Genomic DNA, 20,527 nt, shown 5'->3' with positions numbered 1-20,527 from the left:
ACTACCTCAAGAAAAAAAATGCTGACAATACAACAGAGATCCATTTTGATCATGAAACACAATATAGAGTGAGGATATAAAGCCAGTACCCTATTATAAAATAATTTTGCGCTAGTTAAACAGAATGTCAAGTAGAGCTATAAATTGGGTAACCTTCAAGCACAGTGTTTTTGGATGTTGAAATTCATATTGTTTAGCTTCTATATCAAAAATCTGAACAACATGTTCTGATGCGCTATCAGTGAACCATGCTTTCCTGCAATGTTTGCCTTCCATTGATTGTGTGGTTTTCATTCTCCAATATTCTCTCCACAAACAACTCCATGTTTATCTCAATGTTTCGCATTGCTGAGGGCTATAAAATGTGGCAAACAGCCAGGCTTGGCCGTGAAGAAATTTGTTGACCATTTGCGAATCACATGCAATGGAGACCAAGCCAGTTAGAATTGGACTGATGTTCATTCATTTGCACTACTATCAGCATGATGAAGTGGACACAGCCCAATAATGTCAAAAGAGTTAAGTGTGATGTCCAAGTAACAACAGCATTGGGCAGAGCTACAATGATTTTCTTGATTGTTTAGTCTTTTCACTTATTTCCTTTGATTCCGTTACCCAAAAAAATCTTCTAGGTGGAGAGCAAGAGTGTGCCAAAGCAAGAAACAAGGAGTGCTGCAGTGCTCAGAACTCAGGAAAAGAGAAAGATTCAGACTTTACACCTCCTCCCACCCACCCTTCTGCAAAAATTCCTCCCCCATTCCCAATTCCTTCGCCTCCGCCACATCTGCTCCCCAGGATGAGGCATTCCACTCCCGTACATCCCAGATGTCCTCGTTCTTCAAGGACCGCAACATTCCCCCGGAAGTGGTCGAGAATGCTATCGACCGCGTCTCCAGCATTTCCCGCACCTCATCCCACACACCCCGTCCCGGCACTAACCACCCAAAGAGAATCCCCCTCATCCTCACATACCACCCCACCAACCTCCGGATACAACGCATCAACCTCTGACACTTCCACCATCTACAATCCAACCCCACCACCAAAGACATTTTTCCATCCCCATCCTTGTCTGGCTTCCGGAGAGACCACTCTCTCCGGGACTCCCTTGTCCGCTCCACACTCCCCTCCAAGACCCACCACACCTGGCACTTTCCCCTGCAACCGCAGGAAGTGCTACACTTGCCCCCACACCTCCTCCCTCACCCCCACCCCAGGCCCCAAGATGACTTTCCACATCAAGTAGATGTTCACCTGCACTTTTGCCAATGCGGTATACTGCATCCGCTGTACCCAGTATGGCTTCCTCTACATTGGGGAAACCAAGCGGAAGCTTGGGGACCGCTTTGCAGAACACCTCCGCTCGGTTCGCGATAAACAACTGCACCTTCCAGTCGCAAACCATTTCAACTCCCCGTCCCATTCCTTAGACTACATGTCCATCGTGGGCCTCCTGCAGTGCCATAATGATGCCACCCGTAGGTTGCAGGAACAGCAACTCATATTCCGCTTGGGAACCCTGCAGCCCAATGGTATCAATGTGGATTTCACAAGCTGCAAAATCTCCCCTCCCCCCACTGCATCCCAAAACCAGCCCAGCTCGTCCCCGCCTGCCTAACCTGTTCTTCCTCTCACCTATCCACTTCTCCCACCCTTTGCCACACCTCCATTTCCTCCCTGCTAACCTCATCCCACCCCCTTGACGTGTCCGTCCTCCTCGGACTGACATGTTCCCTCCCTACCTCCCCACCGATACTCTCCTCTCCACCTACCTTCTCCTCTATCCATCTTCACTCCGCCTCCCCCTCTCTTCCTATTTTTTTCAGAATCCTCTCCACATCCCCCTTTTCTGATGAAGGGTCTAGGCCCGAAACGTCAGCTTTTGTGCTCCTAAGATGCTGCTTGGCCTGCTGTGTTCATCCAGCTCCACACTTTGTTATCTAGGGTCTTTGTGTATTAGATTATTTATTACACTCATAAATTTCTCTGGTTCATGGTGCAAATTGTGCACTTTCACTGAAACGACAGAGTGCTGACACAGATATGACTATGTACAAAATCAAAGCAATGTTGGTGGAATGGAACCATTTTGTAGCAAAACAGTATTTTATCCGTAAATTACTTGAAAGACAAGGAGCTTGGTTGGCCTGACCTGACTTACTTGTCACTGTTCCACCACCTATTATAAAAAGCTACTGCTATTCAAAATTGCAGGTTAATCTTTCTTGCAAGTAGGAGTCACATCAATGCAAGAGATTCAAAGGGTGTATTACTGATGTGAAAGAATTTCACACTAACTGCAGCAAGGCAAAGATGTGAGTATGTTTGAAATGAGACTATTCAATTCATGCAGTTCTTTAATTAGCCAGCCACTCAGAGGTCAACATTCTTATCTTACTGGAGAAATAGTTTGAGAATGCAGAATCTAAACCACTTGCATTGACGTGACTCCTGCATTCCAGCCTGAATGATCTGAATGTTCACGCTGGAGGCAAATCCTTTGAAAGGTCCCAGGCGATTAAGAGGAACCATCAGGTTTCAGCCCTCTGCAGTAGTGACCTGCCTACTGTGTCCATTTTTATGTACTTAGAATTGTCCAACCGAAATCATTAGAGTTAATTCTTCAGACCTTTAACTGAGCTCAGATGCTGCAGGCCAGTATCTGTAATGAAAAGAGCGATTATAAATAAATCACCCATCCCCCTCTCTTTTCCTCCTCTGAAGTTTATGGTTCGATCGCGAGTATTGGTAGCGTCACAACTACAAGCAATTCTGTTTTTATCTAATGTGATCCCATGTATAGAATTCCTGCAAGAATTGAAGGAAAACACTTCAGTCAGCTTCACGTTACATTTTGAGAAAGTGGTGCTATCCTATCATTCCATCACTTGGTTCAAACTTAACATTTACATTATTACATTATCCATGAAGAACTAGAAACTAATTAATATGTGAAGATATACTTCAGGGTGGTTGGTCTTGCGGACGGTGGTAATACTCCTATTTCTGGGCCAGAAGGTCTGGGTCCAAGTTATACCTGCCCCAGAGATATGTCATAACATGTATGAACATGTTGATTAAAATAATTATGTGCTGAGGTTCCATTTTCACTGACACACTGTCATCATGTGCCAAGTTACAATGCCAAGGCTATTAGTTTACCAGCCACAAGGAACACAGCAATAAATGCATTCAATGAAACTTCAGCATTTTGAATCATAAGTATGGTTATTTCTAACTTCTGGGTGCCAGGAGAGATTACGTACATCACCCCTCTTATACTGCACAGGGGATTCATCGAGGGGGCAGAACCCATCTGTTGAAAGACAGACAGGATCTTTTACAAATTTGATTGCACACCCACTTGCTCTCATTCTCCATTGAATTTAGTATTGCTAACTCTCCAGGAATTGACCTGGAGTCTACAAAAGTAAAAACATTGAAAATGGGAGATACAAAGGTCTGTTTGGCTGACTATTAAAAGACATCCAATTAAGGGTTGAATCTTTTTTCCTTTCTAACTGATGTAGAAAGGTTATGTATTTTATGAATGCATTCATTGCCAACTAATGACTTGAGATTGACGGCAAGTTATATGATGAAACAAATAATCACAGTTGGCAATCCTATTTGAACTCAGTAGAGATTAACAATGATTATAATTATCTGTACGCCATGTTAACCCCGAAGTTGAATTGGAAAAGTTGTTATGGTAAAAGTGCCTACATTCTTAAAAGTAACTCTTACTCAATTACACTCCACCAGCTCTAGTTACAGCAGAAGTAGGTCAGAGAATAGAGACAAGAGTGATGGGGATTCTGTGTGGTGTGCCACAACTAAAATCTTTTACGGAGACTGCATCCTTCCATTTTAATAGCAATTTTATTTTTAACAGTTGGAAAACTGAATTCTCAAGTCTTGAGAGTCTGTTGCGTAAATAGGAGACAAATAAGGACTGTTTCCATGAAGTAAGTACTTTCATTCCACTACTTCTAGGTCAGAAGGTCTAGGGCTGTTTCCTTCACACCCGACAAGCTAACCTCCTTCATGATTACAAAGTGTGGAGCTGGATGAACACAGCAGGTCAAGCAGCATCTTGTGCTCCTAAGATGCTGATGGCCCGCTGTGTTCATCTAGCTCCACACTTTGTTATCTTGGATTCTGAACATCCGCAGTTCCCATTATCTCCTTAATGATTAGCTGACTAGCTCCAACACATGCTGTTTGTTGTGTTATGTCTCGTAGTCAATACGTTCGGTCGCTGGAAGCTGCTGCAGCAAAAGGTCTGAGCGTGACTTTTCCAAAGAAGAGTTGCCAGAGAGGGTCATTGAGATGCCATTGCCTCTGCAGCAATCAAGCTTTTAGAAAGGATATTTGGAGAGAGTAAAGGGGCCTTACTATTGATGCGTCACTTGAAGATAGTCACAAGTATGACAGATCAAGAACAGTTATATGCTTTACGTAGAGTGAACACTATTGCAAATGGTCAGCAAAGTGCACCAAATCAATAAAATCTTTAATAGATGCTGTTTGTCGTACCTACCCAAAAGCTGTCAAGATTTTCTTGATATCTGTAAAACATGTGGCACCAAGGGCCTTGGAGACAATAAAAACTGCAGACGCTGCAAGGCAGAGTCTATAGGTGTGAGGCTGGAAAAGCACAGCGGGTCAGACAGCATCCAAGGAACAGGTACATACTATCTGACCTGCTGTGCTTTTCTGGCACCAAGGGACATTGAGCATGTATACACCAAAGGCCAAGGCAAAACCCAGAACAAACACAGTTGATCAACTAAATGGTACAATGTAACATCTCTAGTAGCAAGGGAAGCATTAAGAATATGCACAAATGCAAACACATCAATGAGGTCAGAGTGAACTACATGGAAGTTAACTTTCTAAAGATGACCAAAAATTCCATGCTGTTAACCTTACATATTATGTCAATGGTATAAGATGATTTTTTAAATTGATTCAGTCACAGAATGTGAGCTTTTACAAACATTAATGTTATTTGCCCTGTAAAGGCAGGATAACACACTCTAAAATTGACGTAGGAGCTCGAGCTAACATATTACAAGGATTCATCCTGAAAATCATGTACCTGAGAAAATAACACTCCTAGGCACAACTGACAAGAAACCATATAACTGATCACCTATTCCGTGCATTGGCAGAATTACACTACAGTCCAATATACAAGCTCATCTTGGCTTTGCCAAGTCATGCACCTGTGCATACCAATGACTTAGCAGTGGCAGTGCACAGACCTTAGTACAGTCATAATTCAAGAAATTCAAATTGCAAACATTGGAGGAACAGGCCACAATGTGACACAAATCGAATAAGCCAACAATCTGCAAGAATATGACTTCATTGTGAGGTACAAGGCAAGTACCAAGTTAATGTCTGACAGAGTCAATAAATTACACAACCTACACATGGACCAAGATATTCCACTTGATCTACACATTCATGCTATAGGCTACGAAGACATTCTGCAAGTTGTTCTGTTATACTTAGGCTGGGGACAGTGTGAACAGCTGTGATCAGCAGCTGCCAGAATGAGCAACCACAGAAGTTGCAGAATATATTTATCCAGGGATGGTCTGAGAGTATTAAAGAAGTACCCGTGACGGTTCAAAAATAGAAATTGTCAGAGAAACTCAGCAGGTCTGGCAGCATGGGTGGAAAGAAAGCAATATTAACGTTTTGAGTCCTATGGCTCTTCATCAGAACCAGACGCAACAGCGACAAACTTGGTAAATCGCAACAAGTCATTTCCAAGGACAAACAAATCCTAAAATAAAAGAGAAAGACACCATGCCAATGTTACACCAGGGAAATCTGAAAATTGATCACATGAAAAATTACTCAAGATATTCAAAGATTTATGAATTCACATGAGGCCTGCCAAATGTATCACTCACAGCAGCAGAGGAGCCTCTACGCCCACACAAGTTTCCATCCACACCTTGGTCGAAAGTAACAACAGACCTATTCACAGTCAACAGGAAAGATTACATCCTTGTGAAGGGTTCTTCTCTAAATTTACATTGTTCATTGACTTGACAACACAAGTGCGAAATAAGCGTTAACTTTAGTTCATTTGGTATCCTGGAATGGATAATGTCTGACAACAGACCACAGCACACTGGCAAACTGTTACAAGGCATTTATATGCACTGGGGAGTGACCCATAACACAACATTGCCCCATTCTCCACATTGTAAGAGTCTTGCAGAATATATCGTGTGTGCTATGAAATCAATGGTCATTAAGTATCAAGCAACAAAACAAGCATTGCACTGCAGCATTTTCAGGCATCGCCAATATTGAATGGATAGCTATTCCCAACACAATTTATGTTTGGAGAATAAGTGCAAACAACCTTGCCCAGCATCAAGTTATCTAAGGTAACAAAGTGTGAAGCTAGATAAACACAGCAGGCCAAGCAGCATCTTAGAGGCACAAAAGCTGACATTTCGGGCCTAGACCCTTTTCTGATGAAGGGTCTCGGCCCGAAACATCAGCTTTTGTGCTCCTAAGATGCTGCTTGGCCTGCTGTGTTCATCCAGCTCCACACTTTGTTATCTCGGATTCTCCAGCATCTGCAGTTCCCATCATCTCTGATCAAGTTATCTAACCTTTCCGGGGCACAGGATGTTCTGCTTCAAAGATGGAGGAGAATGAAACAGATAGATGACAAGCAACTACCGTAATTGCCCACAAGGGAGAATGTGAGAGAGTTCGAAATACAAATACAGATACCTGAATACCGACAAATTTTTGAAAATATGCAATTCACTCAAATTATACAAAGTCATTATTGATCATGGTGCTACATTACAAAGGCACAGAAGCCAGTTCAGGCCAATTTATAACTTACCAATCATGCATGAAAAGATAGTTAAAGAATGCTCTGATGATGTTGATTGTGTTGTAATGTGGTGTGAAAAGAACCAGAAGTAAGGCTAAGTTGTGAAACAAATGAAACAGAGAACAATACATACCTTTCCAGATATATATAATCACCAGATTAGGTCAAGTTATCAAACCTCCAAAGCATTACATTCAACTTGAAATGAACTCTTGTAAACTCTGTTTTAGCTGTTTGCATAATTATCAACTGACAACATATGCCTATGAACAACTGTAGTAGCTTCATGCCTGCTAAAACACATGTAAGATTGCCAACTTGGCCAAACAGCAGGGATTCTGGGTACGGGATACATTGGCTAAGTAAAGCTCTGCAAATTGCAAACTCAGAAATTAGATACAGTGCAAACATAGCAGCCAAGTGCTAATGACTTTAGCATCATCTGAAAGGACACATCTCATCAACAGTTATTAAAATGTGAGGCTGGATGAACACAGCAGGCCAAGCAGCATCTCAGGAGCACAAAAGCTGACGTTTCGGGCCTAGACCCTAAGGGTCTAGGCCCGAAACGTCAGCTTTTGTGCTCCTGAGATGCTGCTTGGCCTGCTGTGTTCATCCAGCCTCACATTTTATTATCTTGGAATTCTCCAGCATCTGCAGTTCCCATTATCTCTCATCAACAGTTATCCTGGACAGATGTATCCTTAACAATATATCAACCAAACAAAGTAAGAGTGCAAATTTTCAGTCAAGAACCAGACAGAAAGACACTCAGGCCCTGCTACACAAAGAAATAAACATTAGCAAGATATCTAAATGGTTGACAATGTTTCAAACTAATAAGCAAGTTCCCCTGATTGGCCAGAACTGTAGAAAGTTCCAGAAACCAATCCAAAAATGTATAAGAACAGGACTTATCTGCAGATGGATTTCTTGAACCCTCTGGAGACAAAGAGGCAACCAGCGTGGCAGAGGCAAAGACTGATGAACTGCCCGGAATGTGACAGAAAGAGAATAGCAACTTCACAAACCTGACTAAAGTTACAAACAACTCTGGAAAGTACTGTAATGACTAAGGGGATAGGGCAGGATTAGGAATAATATTGTTAGTGTTAAAGTCTTGCTATTACTTATTCCTTAGTAAAGTTGTGACAGTTTGCATCGTTACGAACTTTGAGTCTATAGTAATATGACCATTGTGGTATTGTGGGATACCTGAGTAAATTCATTTATAACTTATTCGTTGAAGTGTCTGATGGGTCCTAATGGACTTGGTACTACAACCATGTACATCTAATTGGGATTTTCTTGTGTTTGGTAAAAGGGAGATATGTTGCACCTGATAGTGAGCTTATCTTTAAGCGATATGCTCATAGCACCATTATTGTATCATAAGATGTGACCTGGCAGGATAAAGATCACATAATATGGTAACTCACATCACTTGAAGCATGAGATGCTCATAGACCTATGCTGTTCTTCGTACCTACTAGCTTAATGAAAGCCCAGGCACTCTCTCTCTCCTTGTCTTACATTATTTTATTATTACACTTATACATCTAACAGAGAGAGATATATTGCCTAACTTTGGTCCCCCAGAAGGAGTTTCATCATGACAGTATATTAAAAATTCCAACATGTGCTGATAATGGGTGGAATATCTATCTCTAAAGTCCATTTACCGGAAAATGGTTCGCTAGAACTATCTAGGCCACAATCTTTTCATTCAGTAGTACTGATTGGTTAAGCAGTGAAACATATGCTTCTTTAAAATGAGAGTGAGCAAGTCACTTTTCTCCTCATAAAAGATAAAAGATCTCTTATCAAATCTCATTTCAGCAATCCAACCAAGAAACCTGGTATACTTTGATTTTTTTTTTAATTTCTGGACAGTACTGTTTCCATTGAAGTGATTTTCAAAAATAAACACTTTTTTTTGCAACATTCTGTTCTCTGATGACAAATACACATACTGGTTCTCCAATGATTAAGGGATGTGCCAAGTGCATTAATTTAGTTTATGCATTGCTTCAGAACTATTTATCAAAGTAAAGTTATGAATTATTTGCTGTGTTTGCTTTTGATCTTGCAGGTATTCCCAAGATTGGTACAACAAAAAAGAAATTTAAATAGCAGAGAAATACTAAGAAGTCTGATCGGTTATAGAATTCAGCCTGAGCTCCAAAACTAATTTCTGGTAGCTTATTGATGGACCAGCATGGTAATGATTTAATTTGTCTCTGAAGGAACTGAGACTGAGTTGAAGAGAAATATTAACAATGCAATGGATTGAAAAGGATTGTAGAATTGTTGGAGGAGAGGAAATAGGTATTTATAAAGTAACAGTCATGGACTTTCCGTCCCTTACCTTATAGGACATACTGAGACACATTGGAAGGGAAAAGAACAGATCTGGCTGGGCTCCAGGAAGCCTGGATCTCCCTATAGAGGAGACGTCTATTCACGTTATTCAGCTAGTCGCAAAGTGGTTGCTGACATCTAGTCTATAACCGAAGAATATTGATGAGAATGGTATGCTTCCGACTTGTGTTTCTTTCTAGTTTCCATCTCAGCTTCATTCTGTCATCTGCTCTGATGAGTAAGCTGCAGAAAGTGTGACTATGGATCTCTTGCTTCCCAACCCCACTTTGCACAGGCCAACACTTCCCTCTGAGTTCCTGCTTTTGTCGTTAGATATTAGCTTGGAAATTAGCATTGAGTTGGGAATAGCATTTATTGAGTCATGCAGATTTGAATGGACAGAAGCCAGCCTGGGGCAAAGGGTGACCTGTTTTGCCAGCGTGGATAAAATCGCAGACAAATTCTGCTGCATTGAGGATCTTGATGGGGTGATTTATAGGATTGAGCTAATAGGAAAGCCAATCAGGATACAGAGTACAATGGCCAGCCTGTTAGGCAGCTTGCTGTCTCTGTTAAGGGCCAGACAGCAATTCGGATCCAAATCGGCAGAGAAAATGGCACAGGCTTTTTAAGGCTTTCTGCAGCTTCTGTTTTGTCTTCCTATCATGATACAGATCCAAAAGCTCTGGCACAGCAGCCTGTGTGTCTGTTGCAGCCAACTATTTAAGATGTTCATTAAAGCTGATCTTTGTGTATCTCCTAATACTCCCTTTTATGACCTAATAACTAATATTGTTCAATATTGCTTCAATGAAACGGCTTGGGACAACTCACCACATTACCAGTGCTGTATAGGTACATGTTATATTTGGATATGTCTATTGAATTGGGCTTAAATTTGCAAAATATTTTCCTGGACCTATTTTCCACAGTTCAGAACTGAGGCTGAAGTGAAATCAGGATCTTTGTTCAAGATATCCTGATTTAGGTGATTCCAAAGCAATATATGTTCAAAATTATCCCCCCTTCTGCAAAGTGTCCTTTTCCATCAATGCCAACTCAAAATCTTACGTTCACACTGACAAAGGTTTTTAAAGGACCTGGGCACTACCTCCAAAAATCAGGATAGCCCAACTTTTAATCCTTTACATTCAGATGTATTTGAATGGAAACTGTATTTCAAGACAATGGTGAGAAACAAAACATGCTAAAAGTTACATATCATTTTCTGTATTACACAAAGAAAATTTGACTTGACAAAGCACCCCACAAGCATGCAAAACAACAAACGCTGGAGATCACAGTGAGTAAAGCAACCTGACCAGATGAGATCTCCAGCATTTGTTGTTTTGAATGCAGACTCCAGCATCTACTGTAATTTGCTCTAACTACAAGCATTCATGCTGTTTCACATTAGTTTTTTGATCACATAAGATTGAACACAGCTAAAAAGAGAGACATCAGGGTCTGATTTTTACTGATTAGGGTAAATACAAGAATGTTAAATTTCAAATCACCACACCAATTCATGCTTTAGGAAGCAGCAGTGCTAATTCATTGGCAAGTCGATTCTGATTCCCATAGCATTGCAACATTGGCAATGAAGAACTTGAGACTCCTCCAGCTATTTTGCAGTTTGCTCTCTATCCAAGGAAGGTAGAAACAGTAAGAGTATTATTTCACTGGTAACAGTTTCATTAAAATAAATTATTTGACTTTATTTTGTATTATTGGTTATTCAGAGTGTAGCAATTATTAGTATCTAATAGCATTCATAGATTTTAAGAACTTGAATTTGTAGCCACAACTGTAATTCAGTAAAGAAAATGTCCTGTAATATCAAAATGGTATTTTTCATTTAAAACATTTCCATAGAATGCCTTATGTATTAAGTGCATGAATGTTGAAAATCGTGAGGTTCTCCTGAACATAGAAGAACTGACCGAGGTAATGTCAATATTGCCATAATTCCATCCATGGGCTTTGTTTATCCTGGACCCTAAGGTGTAATGTAAAAGAGTTAAACCATTTACTGTTTTATGAGAAATAAGTTTGTTTCCTGACTCTTGAATTGTGAAATATTGCCTTCCTCATTTAGATCAGACCATTGTAAAGCTTAGCCTTCTTTTACCATGATTTTCAACTAGCAGTAGGAAGAAAATGGTAAATGTACTTCAATTGTCCTTTGATTACAAATTAAATATCCAACCACAGGATGAAAGCTGTTTTAGGATTCTTGCCAATATGACAAAAATGTGACTATCTATGACAGGGACTATTTTGTACCCTTTTAACATAGAAACATAGAAAATAGATGCAGGAGTAGACCATTCAGCGCTTCAAGCCTGCACCATCATTCAGTATGACGATGGCTGGTCATGTAATTTCAGAATCCCATTCCCACTTTCTCTCTATACCCTTTGATCCCTTTAGTCACAAGTGCCATGCCCAGCTTCCTCCTGAATATATCTAATGAACTGGCCCCAACAACTTCCTGTGGGAGAGAATTCCACAAGTTCACAACTCCCTGAGGGAAGAAATTCTTCCTCATCTCAGTCATGAATGGCTTACCCCTTACTCTTAGAATGTGGCTCCTTGTTCTGGACTTTCCCAACACCAGGAACATTCTTACTGCCTCCAGCTTGTCCAGTCCCATGAGGACTTTATATAAATATTTATCAATGAGATCATTTTCATTCTTCCAAATTCCAGCAGGTACAAGCTCATTCAATCCAGTCTTTCGTCATGGGTCAATCCTGTCATCCAGGTATCTGTGTGATGAACCTTCACTGGACTCCCCCAGTAGCAAGAATGTCCTTCCTCAGACTAGGAGACCAAAACTGTACACCATATTCAAGGTGTGATCTCACCAAGGCCTTATATAACTGAAGCAAGACACCCTCACTCTGATACTCAAATCCTCTCGCCATGAAGGCCAGCATACCATGAGCTTTCCTCATTCCCTGCTATACCCGCATGCTGACCTTCAGTAACTGTTCCACCATGACTCCAAAGTCTCATTGCATCTCACCTTTTCCTAAACCGCCACCATTTGGATAATAATTTGCCTTCCTGTTTTTGCCAGAAAAGTGGACCTGATATGTATCCACATTATATTGCATTTGCCAAGTATCTGCCCACTCAATCAGCCTGTACAAGTCACCCTGCAGTCTCTAAGCATCCTCCACACACGACACTCTGCCACCCACCTTGGTCTCATTGGAAAATTTGGAGTTATTGCATTCAATTCCTTTATCCAAATTGTTAATGTATGTTGTGAACAACTGGGTCCCAGCAATGAATCCTGCAGTACCCCACTTGTCACAGCCTGCCACTCTGAAAAGGACCTGTTTATTCCAACTCGCTGCTTACTACCTGCTGAACCAGTTCTCTACCTATGTCAATACATTACCTCCAATACCATGACCTTTAATTTTCCTTACCAGTCTCTTGTGTGGAAACTTATAAAAACCTTTTGACATCCAGATACGCAACATCTACTCATTCACTCTTGTCCACTCTACTGATCACATCCTCAAAAAATTCCAGATTTGTCAGGCATGATTTCCCTTTGATGAATCCATGATGACCAGGACCAATTCCGCCATTGCTTTCCAAATGCTCAGCTATTACATCCTCAATAACTGACTCCAGCATTCTCCCCACCACTGGTGTCAGGCTAACTAGCCTAAAATTCCCCATTTTCTCTCTTCTTCCTTTATAAAAAGTGGGTTACATTTGCTACCCTCCAGTCCATTGGAACACTTCCAGCATCTACAGAATGCTGGAAAATAATCATCAATGTTTCCCCTATTTTTAGGGCTACTATTCTGGGATGCACAGCATCAGACCCTGGGGCTTATTGGGTTTTAATCCCATCAATTTCTCCAATACCATTGTCTGCTTAATAAGGATTTCCTTCAGTTCCTCCTTCGTGCTTGATCCTCTGTCACCTAGCATTTCCTGAAGGTCATTTGTATCTCCTTAGTGAAGACAAATCCAAAGCATTTATTCAAATGGTCTGCCATCTCTTGGTCGTCCATTATGAATTCACCTGATTCTATATGAAATGGGCCTACATTTGTTTTTATCAGTCTGTTTTCTCTTCACATATCTGACATATTGACAGGAGACTGAAATCTACTTTCTCATGCAGTTTGGAAAAGATTGTCATCAGCTACTGGCATTTGTAAATTGCACATTGCGTAGCGGTTTGAAGTTAATTATGGTGCCTGGAGCATGTATACTCAGTACCTGCACTTTGTCATGACAGTAACAAATTCAAGAATTTTGGGACAAATATAATATTAATAAGTGTAAAATAAATTAAATCCTAACAAATTCCATTATAAACACATTTTGAGCATTTGCAGTTCATTCTGAATTATTCACAAAGATTGTACTGATTTTCAGCATGCTATATAGCAACCGATAGGAGATTTCCGGATTTTTACTATACTGTGGAATTATATATTTAGTACTTGAACAGGTTTGAAACCAATCACATGTCTCCTTCATTAAAAAAATGGACTCTACTATTGAAAACAAATCATGTATTTATAGTTATCTGCTTCAGGAACTTTACCCACTGTCATTCTCTCAAATAGCCATAGGTTCACTCTGCGAGCAAATAAATAAAGGCATACAAATATAGGATATTTTTCATGATTACTGAAAGTCCGAAAGTTTTTCAATCACTGTACTTTTGCAGTGTAGTCATTGGGTTAATTTCCACACAGCAAGTTATGATTGGTAATGGTCAGATATTCTGTATGAGTGGTGTTGATGAATGTTTTTTTCAAGAAACTGAGGATATTTTATTCAAATTAAGTGCCATTGTATTTTACAACCAGCTGAGCGGGAAGATGGGGCTTTGGAAGTCAATATCGGTGATGTTCCCTTGCTTGTGGGTGATGGAAGGAAGCCTTGTTACCATCCAGTCATCATTGTCTTAGTATTGTTTGGCTGATCTGCAGACCAACTTGAACACTGTTTTTTCAAGACTGGAGGTCATGTCTTGAAGTGTGTGCAGTACACTAGCATTGTCATCGGTGAAATCCAAGTCTGTCAGTCAGTATTGTTAGCAACACGTACCAAATGCTGCTCTTGTCTCACAATGAAATCAGACAAGAAATAAGCAAGATGCTAATCGGAGAAAAGATCTTATGACATGAGGTTAAAATAAGGTAAAGTGGCCATAGTACCATAGGGCTGCTCTCTCAATAGAGAGAGAGAGAGAGAGAGAGAGACAGGCAGAAAGACAAACAGTGATGAGATTAACCTGAGGGTTGCCACAACTCAGGTGAGGGGCAAGGTTGAGAAGCCAGGACTTTCATGATGACCTCAGCAGGTTCAGGAATTGAACCTGTGCTGTTGGCATCAATCTGCATCATAACCAGCTGTTCACCCAACTGAACTAACCAACCCCCATCATGAGGGACAACATATTTGACCAACTGAAGAAGGGTCCCGACCCGAAACGTCAGCTTTCCTGCTCGTCTGATGCTGCTTGGCCTGCTGTGTTCATCCAGCTCTACACCCTGTTATCTTATATTTGACCAATTAATGGGTTGAATCTTACTTTTTATGATTAAAAATTACTAAGGTTGGGAAACCTTGACATTCGGTGGGTAATGTTCAAAAGAGGGATTAAGGAAAGTGCAGAAGTTACCACTGGGCAAAATAGAGGAACCAACAAAGAACAATTGATCACTGACTCAAATGGAAGTTGATTGATGAAAGCTGGCAAAGAACTAAAGAAACCAGTAAAAGAACACTAAGCAAAGACAAGAAAGCAATGAGAATTAGGGAAGACTCACTAAAAGAGCTCCATTAGAGAAAAGTGAAAAGGCTTGGAGTTTAAACAGGGGTACACACAAGAAGCTGCAAAATAGAACAACTCTGAGGTGCTGAACAGGATTGAAGAGGGTCTGACTGGTGCAAGAAGCAATTTAACACTGTCGTTGCTAAGATGATGTCTTCATCCCAAGACCGTTGCCAGGGAGAGTGATGCGTACAGCTGCATTGCTATTCTTATCCAAGAAATTGAACAACTTTGTACAACCTGCACAACTCAAAATATTTCATAAAATAAGATGGTAGTGTTTTAGATAGCAAAATAAAGCCTAACATTTTGTTAGTGTTTTACAGCTTTTGTGTACTTATCTGACAATTAATATGTCATAATTATTAAAAATTGACAGAAATTCACAATATAGGCACAAGCATGCGGTTGTTTCTTGATACCTAAAGGTATTCTAAATTAAATGGTCCCAATGAAATCCAACATCCAGAAATTATGAATGTTCTTGTACAGATATATGATAATCTGCTACTGCTTATATTCTGAATGGAGTGTCCAAAATTTATATTAAAAGTCAAAATACAAGACCATTTCAGCTGACTGAGTACTTCGCAAACATTTCTACATGCCTAATGGAACATGAAAATGTGCAGAAATGGATGTTAAGTTCAAATGCTACCATATATCATTCTCTCTCACATCCACCATTGCATCATTTGGTAAAAAGAAACATATCTAGTTCCCTCTCGAATTTGCCATTCAAAAAATTGGATGCACACATGCACACCTGCTCAGTATGACATGATTAAAATTAAACTGCCCACCTTTTATCTTCTGAGCTAGGGTACGTGTCCCACAATGATTTAATTATATTGATTCATTATGAGATGTAGTTGTATTTAATGGATTATACCATCAGCAAAATATTATGGCCTGTGTAACCCAGTTTATATCACTTACTGTTTTGCTCAGGACAGAAATACTGTAAAAGGGTCCAAACTGTGATGTATTACTTTCTGCACTGTTACAGGAAGGATTTTGTTTTTTTATAAAAAGTTCTTTTCACTGAATGTTATGTTCAAAAGAGTTAAATCATTGTTGCGGATTTGTTTACTCGTCTAGTTTCGCTTCAATTAAATTATTCCTTCAGTAAATGTCTAATTTCTTGATTTCTTCATTAATGTTATGCTTTTATAGATAAGAGAGCTACTTCTTGAGAGAAGTAAATCCTGTGACCCACATCTACTCCAGTCCAGTTTATTCCATCTCAATCTGCTGTTTCAGAGTTGGCAGAACTTCAGATGCTGGAGAATCTGAAATAACAAGGTGTAGAGCTGGATGAACACAGCAGGCCAAGCAGCATCAGAGGAGCAGGAAGACTAACGTTTCTGGCCTAGACCCTTATTCACAAATTTCTGAAGAAGGGTCTAGGCCCGAAAGGTCAGCCTTCCTGCTCCTCTGATGCTGCTTGGCCTACTGTGTTCATCCAGCTCTACACCTTATTATCTCAATCTGCTGTTTGTTGGCTGCTTTCAGCATTGCCATGGTAGGATGTCATTAAATGCCTTTGTCTTTATTCTGAAGTAAGTTTCCAGCAGCAGAGAAAAAAACCCATTTGTCAAGCATTATGTTTCAGAATGACACATCCACTGCAGGAGGCTCAAGTTGCACAGACCTCTTAAATGGTACAGATTTCAGGCTGTGCCCTCATATTGTGTGTGGGATTTCATTTTGTTTTCTGACTCTGCTACAAATGTCTTAAGAATTATTGCACACCATTTCTATACATTGATCTTCATTTCTTTATAAAGTTTCTAATCTAAAATGCTAATTTCAGAGTTTAATCCCTGCAATCTTTTTTTCCTGAGATATTAGGAACTGCAGATGCTGGAGAATCCAAGATTACAAGGTGTAGATAATAAAATGTGAGGCTGGATGAACACAGCAGGCCAAGCAGCATCTCAGGAGCACAAAAGCTTACGTTTCGGGCCTAGACCCTTCATCAGAGAGGGGGATGGGGAGAGGGAACTGGAATAAATAGGGAGAGAGGGGGAGGCGGACTGAAGATGGAGAGAAAAGAAGATAGGTGGAGAGAGTATAGGTGGGGAGTTGGGAGGGGATAGGTCAGTCCAGGGAAGACGGACAGGTCAAGGAGGTGGGATGAGGTTAGTAGGTAGATGGGGGTGCGGCTTGGGGTGGGAGGAAGGGATGGGTGAGAGGAAGAACCGGTTAGGGAGGCAGAGACAGGTTGGACTGGTTTTGGGATGCAGTGGGTGGGGGGGAAGAGCTGGGCTGGTTGTGTGGTGCAGTCGGGGGAGGGGATGAACTGGGCTGGTTTAGGGATGCAGTAGGGGAAGGGGAGATTTTGAAACTGGTGAAGTCCACATTGATACCATATGGCTGCAGGGTTCCCAGGCGGAATGTGAGTTGCTGTTCCTGCAACCTTCCGGTGGCATCATTGTGGCACTGCAGGAGGCCCATGACGGACATGTCATCTAGAGAATGGGAGGGGGAGTGGAAATGGTTTGTGACTGGGAGGTGCAGTTGTTTGTTGCGAACTGAGCGGAGGTGTTCTGCAAAGCGGTCTCCAAGCCTCCGCTTGGTTTCCCCAATGTAGAGGAAGCCACACCTGGTACAGTGGATGCAGTATACCACAGTGGCAGATGTGCAGGTGAACCTCTGCTTGATGTGGAATGTCATCTTGGGGCCTGGGATAGGGGTGAGGGAGGAGGTGTGGGGGCAAGTGTAGCATTTCCTGCGTTGCAGGGGAAGGTGCCGGGTGTGGTGGGGTTGGAGGGCAGTGTGGAGCGAACAAGGGAGTCACGGAGAGAGTGGTCTCTCCGGAAAGCAGACAGGGGTGGGGATGGAAAAATGTCTTGGGTGGTGGGGTCGGATTGTAAATGGCGGAAGTGTCGGAGGATGATGCGTTGTATCCGGATGTTGGTAGGGTGGTGTGTGAGAACGAGGGGGATCCTCTTTGGGCGGTTGTGGGGGGGGGGCGGCGGGGTGTGAGGGATGTGTTGCGGGAAATACGGGAGACGCGGTCAAGGGCGTTCTCGATCACTGTGGGGGGAAAGTTGCGGTCCTTGAAGAACTTGGACATCTGGGATGTGCGGGAGTGGAATGTCTTATCGTGGGAGCATATGCGGCGGAGGCGGAGGAATTGGGAATAGGGGATGGAATTGAGCTGGATGAACACAGCAGGCCAAGCAGCATCTTAAAAGCAGGAAAGCTGACGTGTCAGGCCTCGACCCTTTCTTTTGTCAGCATTTACTAATCAGCAAATTAAGACAATTTTATTTCACACATATACTGACCAATGTGAGTTTGCCTCCAACAGACTATTTTACCTGACGGGCCAATAAAATGCATAAAAATCATTTGTACCAAACAGCATGACTGATATGCCTCTAAATGTGAAGAGGTGGCAGTCACCAGAGTGTTGGTTTGTAAGATTGGTAAGGTTGAAAGTCCAAATACAAATTGGTTTAGATTTTTTGAATGGAAGTTTTACTATCAATCTGGAAAGCATCTATTAATCATTGCACACAGTTTTCTGTCAACCAGCCAATTTCATATCCATGTCATTACTGTCTCTTTTATCTATGAACTTTAATTTTGTTCACAGCTTTATTGTGCAGCACTTATACCTTTCAGATAAAAGTCCTTCTACAGCCTGGTGCTTATCAAATTGAAACACAGACCTCCTGCCTCAGACCTCCTCCTTAGCAATAGTAAATGCTTATGGTGTATTAATTACCTCCTCTTTCAGCACAACCTGTACAGAATTCTCTACTTTGGTAAAAACAGAGATAATGTATTAATTTAATGAGCCAGCCATGAACTGGTCTCTAATCCGCCAGCTCATCCAGAAATTTCAGTGTCACTTAATTATGCCCAAGAAAGCAGCAGCTCAGAAAATGGCACCTTCTAAAGTTTAAATGTTGACATAGGCAGATCAGCACTGCATGATTCACCGAGTACAAGTGTGCAAGAGCATTAGAAAGTGGATAGGATGGAGGAAACTTTGCACCTCAGCCATGAAGCAGAAGACAACAATGCTGACTTCTGGGATCCAATCTACTATGCTGGTGTTAAAGCATAATCACTATTGTGGACTGGACAGCCTGCTATCAAGCTTCCAATTTGCCTGGAGTCTTCACTTCACACCTTAAGTTATCAATTGAGTGAATATTCAAATCTATCAGCAGTTTATCAGGACTCACAAGGATGACACTTTCGATGGCAACTATCAACCTTGGCAGAATTTCAGACTTGGCAATGGATCAAGTTTACCCTTTGACCTGCAAAGCATGGTTGGCAGCATTGACAGAGATTTTCAGAGCAACTCATCTGTCCTGTCCTCTCATGCAGAGCAAGCATTCTGAAATGCAGCCAAGAATGTCATTAATTCTTTGTAAAAGACAAGTATTTATCAGCATTTATCAGAAATCACCAAAGTGCACTCTCCTAACATTTAAGATTCTTGCAAAGCATCATGAAGGTTAGTACACCTTTAAATAGTTCTTCAGCAGAATGTTTCCAGGCTGGTAAAACACTAACTTCCTGTTGAAGTAACGCCTAGATTATCGGGAATGTACATACATAGATTTAACTAAATGGGTCTTTATTCAAGTACCCAACAATCATTATCAATGTTTTGCATCCTGTACATCTCAGGGCCAATTTAGCAGATATCACGAAGCACATATTAATTAGTTCATCTTATTATTAAATATGTCATTTGCTGAATTTTAACAAATCAAACTGTATATCATATTCTTTTCCAGTTTGCATTAATTAAGTTTCACTGATTGAAGCAAATGTCATGTTCTTGATCACTTTTTCTATTTGAAGTGAATACATGAAGACATATTATTAATCCAGTATACAGTACTGCAATAAGACAATACTGAATCAACCAACTGCATGGCTCAGCAGAGGTTTTTTTGGCAAATAAAGTCACATAAAATAGTATAGATTGATCAGCAAACTTTGTAGTTGTATTATTCTATAAATTCAGTTAGCTTACAAACAACATAACACATATTTTTAACAGAATCTTCAATTATATTCATTATTAATGTGATGTAAACTTTGATGACCTACCGCAAATCTCTTTATATAGTCAGAGACATTAAATCCTCCTGTACTGAGGCGAATAGATCTGTACAACTGAGAGTCTTTATGCAGCATTTCCATTAGTCCTTTTGTGTTCATTAACTTGTGCAAGCCAGACAGAAAACTAAAAGAAAACAATTCCCCTTTACTCCATGATGGATGGTTACTCGATTAGTGCTAATGTGACGCATCAAGTATTTCATCTTATCAGGCACTTTATTTGGCATTTCAAAAATCCTGTTTAAATATTGTCAGGCGTAAGTGAGTCAACTCATAGCTACAGCTCTGATATTTCCTTCTCTAAGAGAGATCTTGAGCTTATTTAAACCATTGGAAAGCACATTGGGAAATCTAAGCACAAA

General features: G+C 40.8%; 1 protein-coding gene across 1 annotated transcript in view; it reads right to left on the bottom strand.

Moving 5' to 3' along the window:
* mylk3 (myosin light chain kinase 3) overlaps window positions 1-20,323 on the bottom strand; it is a 97,513-nt gene extending 77,190 nt beyond the window's left edge. Inside the window, exon 1 of the mRNA XM_048547200.2 lies at window positions 20,154-20,323. Within this exon, the coding sequence (XP_048403157.1) occupies window positions 20,154-20,264 (111 nt within the window). The 5' untranslated portion in view covers window positions 20,265-20,323. The remainder of the gene's footprint in view (window positions 1-20,153) is intronic.
* Between the last annotated feature and the right edge of the window lie 204 nt (window positions 20,324-20,527).

This window comes from Stegostoma tigrinum, chromosome 16, assembly GCF_030684315.1.
Source record: "Stegostoma tigrinum isolate sSteTig4 chromosome 16, sSteTig4.hap1, whole genome shotgun sequence".
In the NCBI taxonomy this organism is placed as follows: domain Eukaryota; kingdom Metazoa; phylum Chordata; class Chondrichthyes; order Orectolobiformes; family Stegostomatidae; genus Stegostoma; species Stegostoma tigrinum.
The sequence above is the reverse complement of the archived record's forward strand: the minus strand, read 5'-3'. Positions and strand labels throughout refer to the sequence as shown.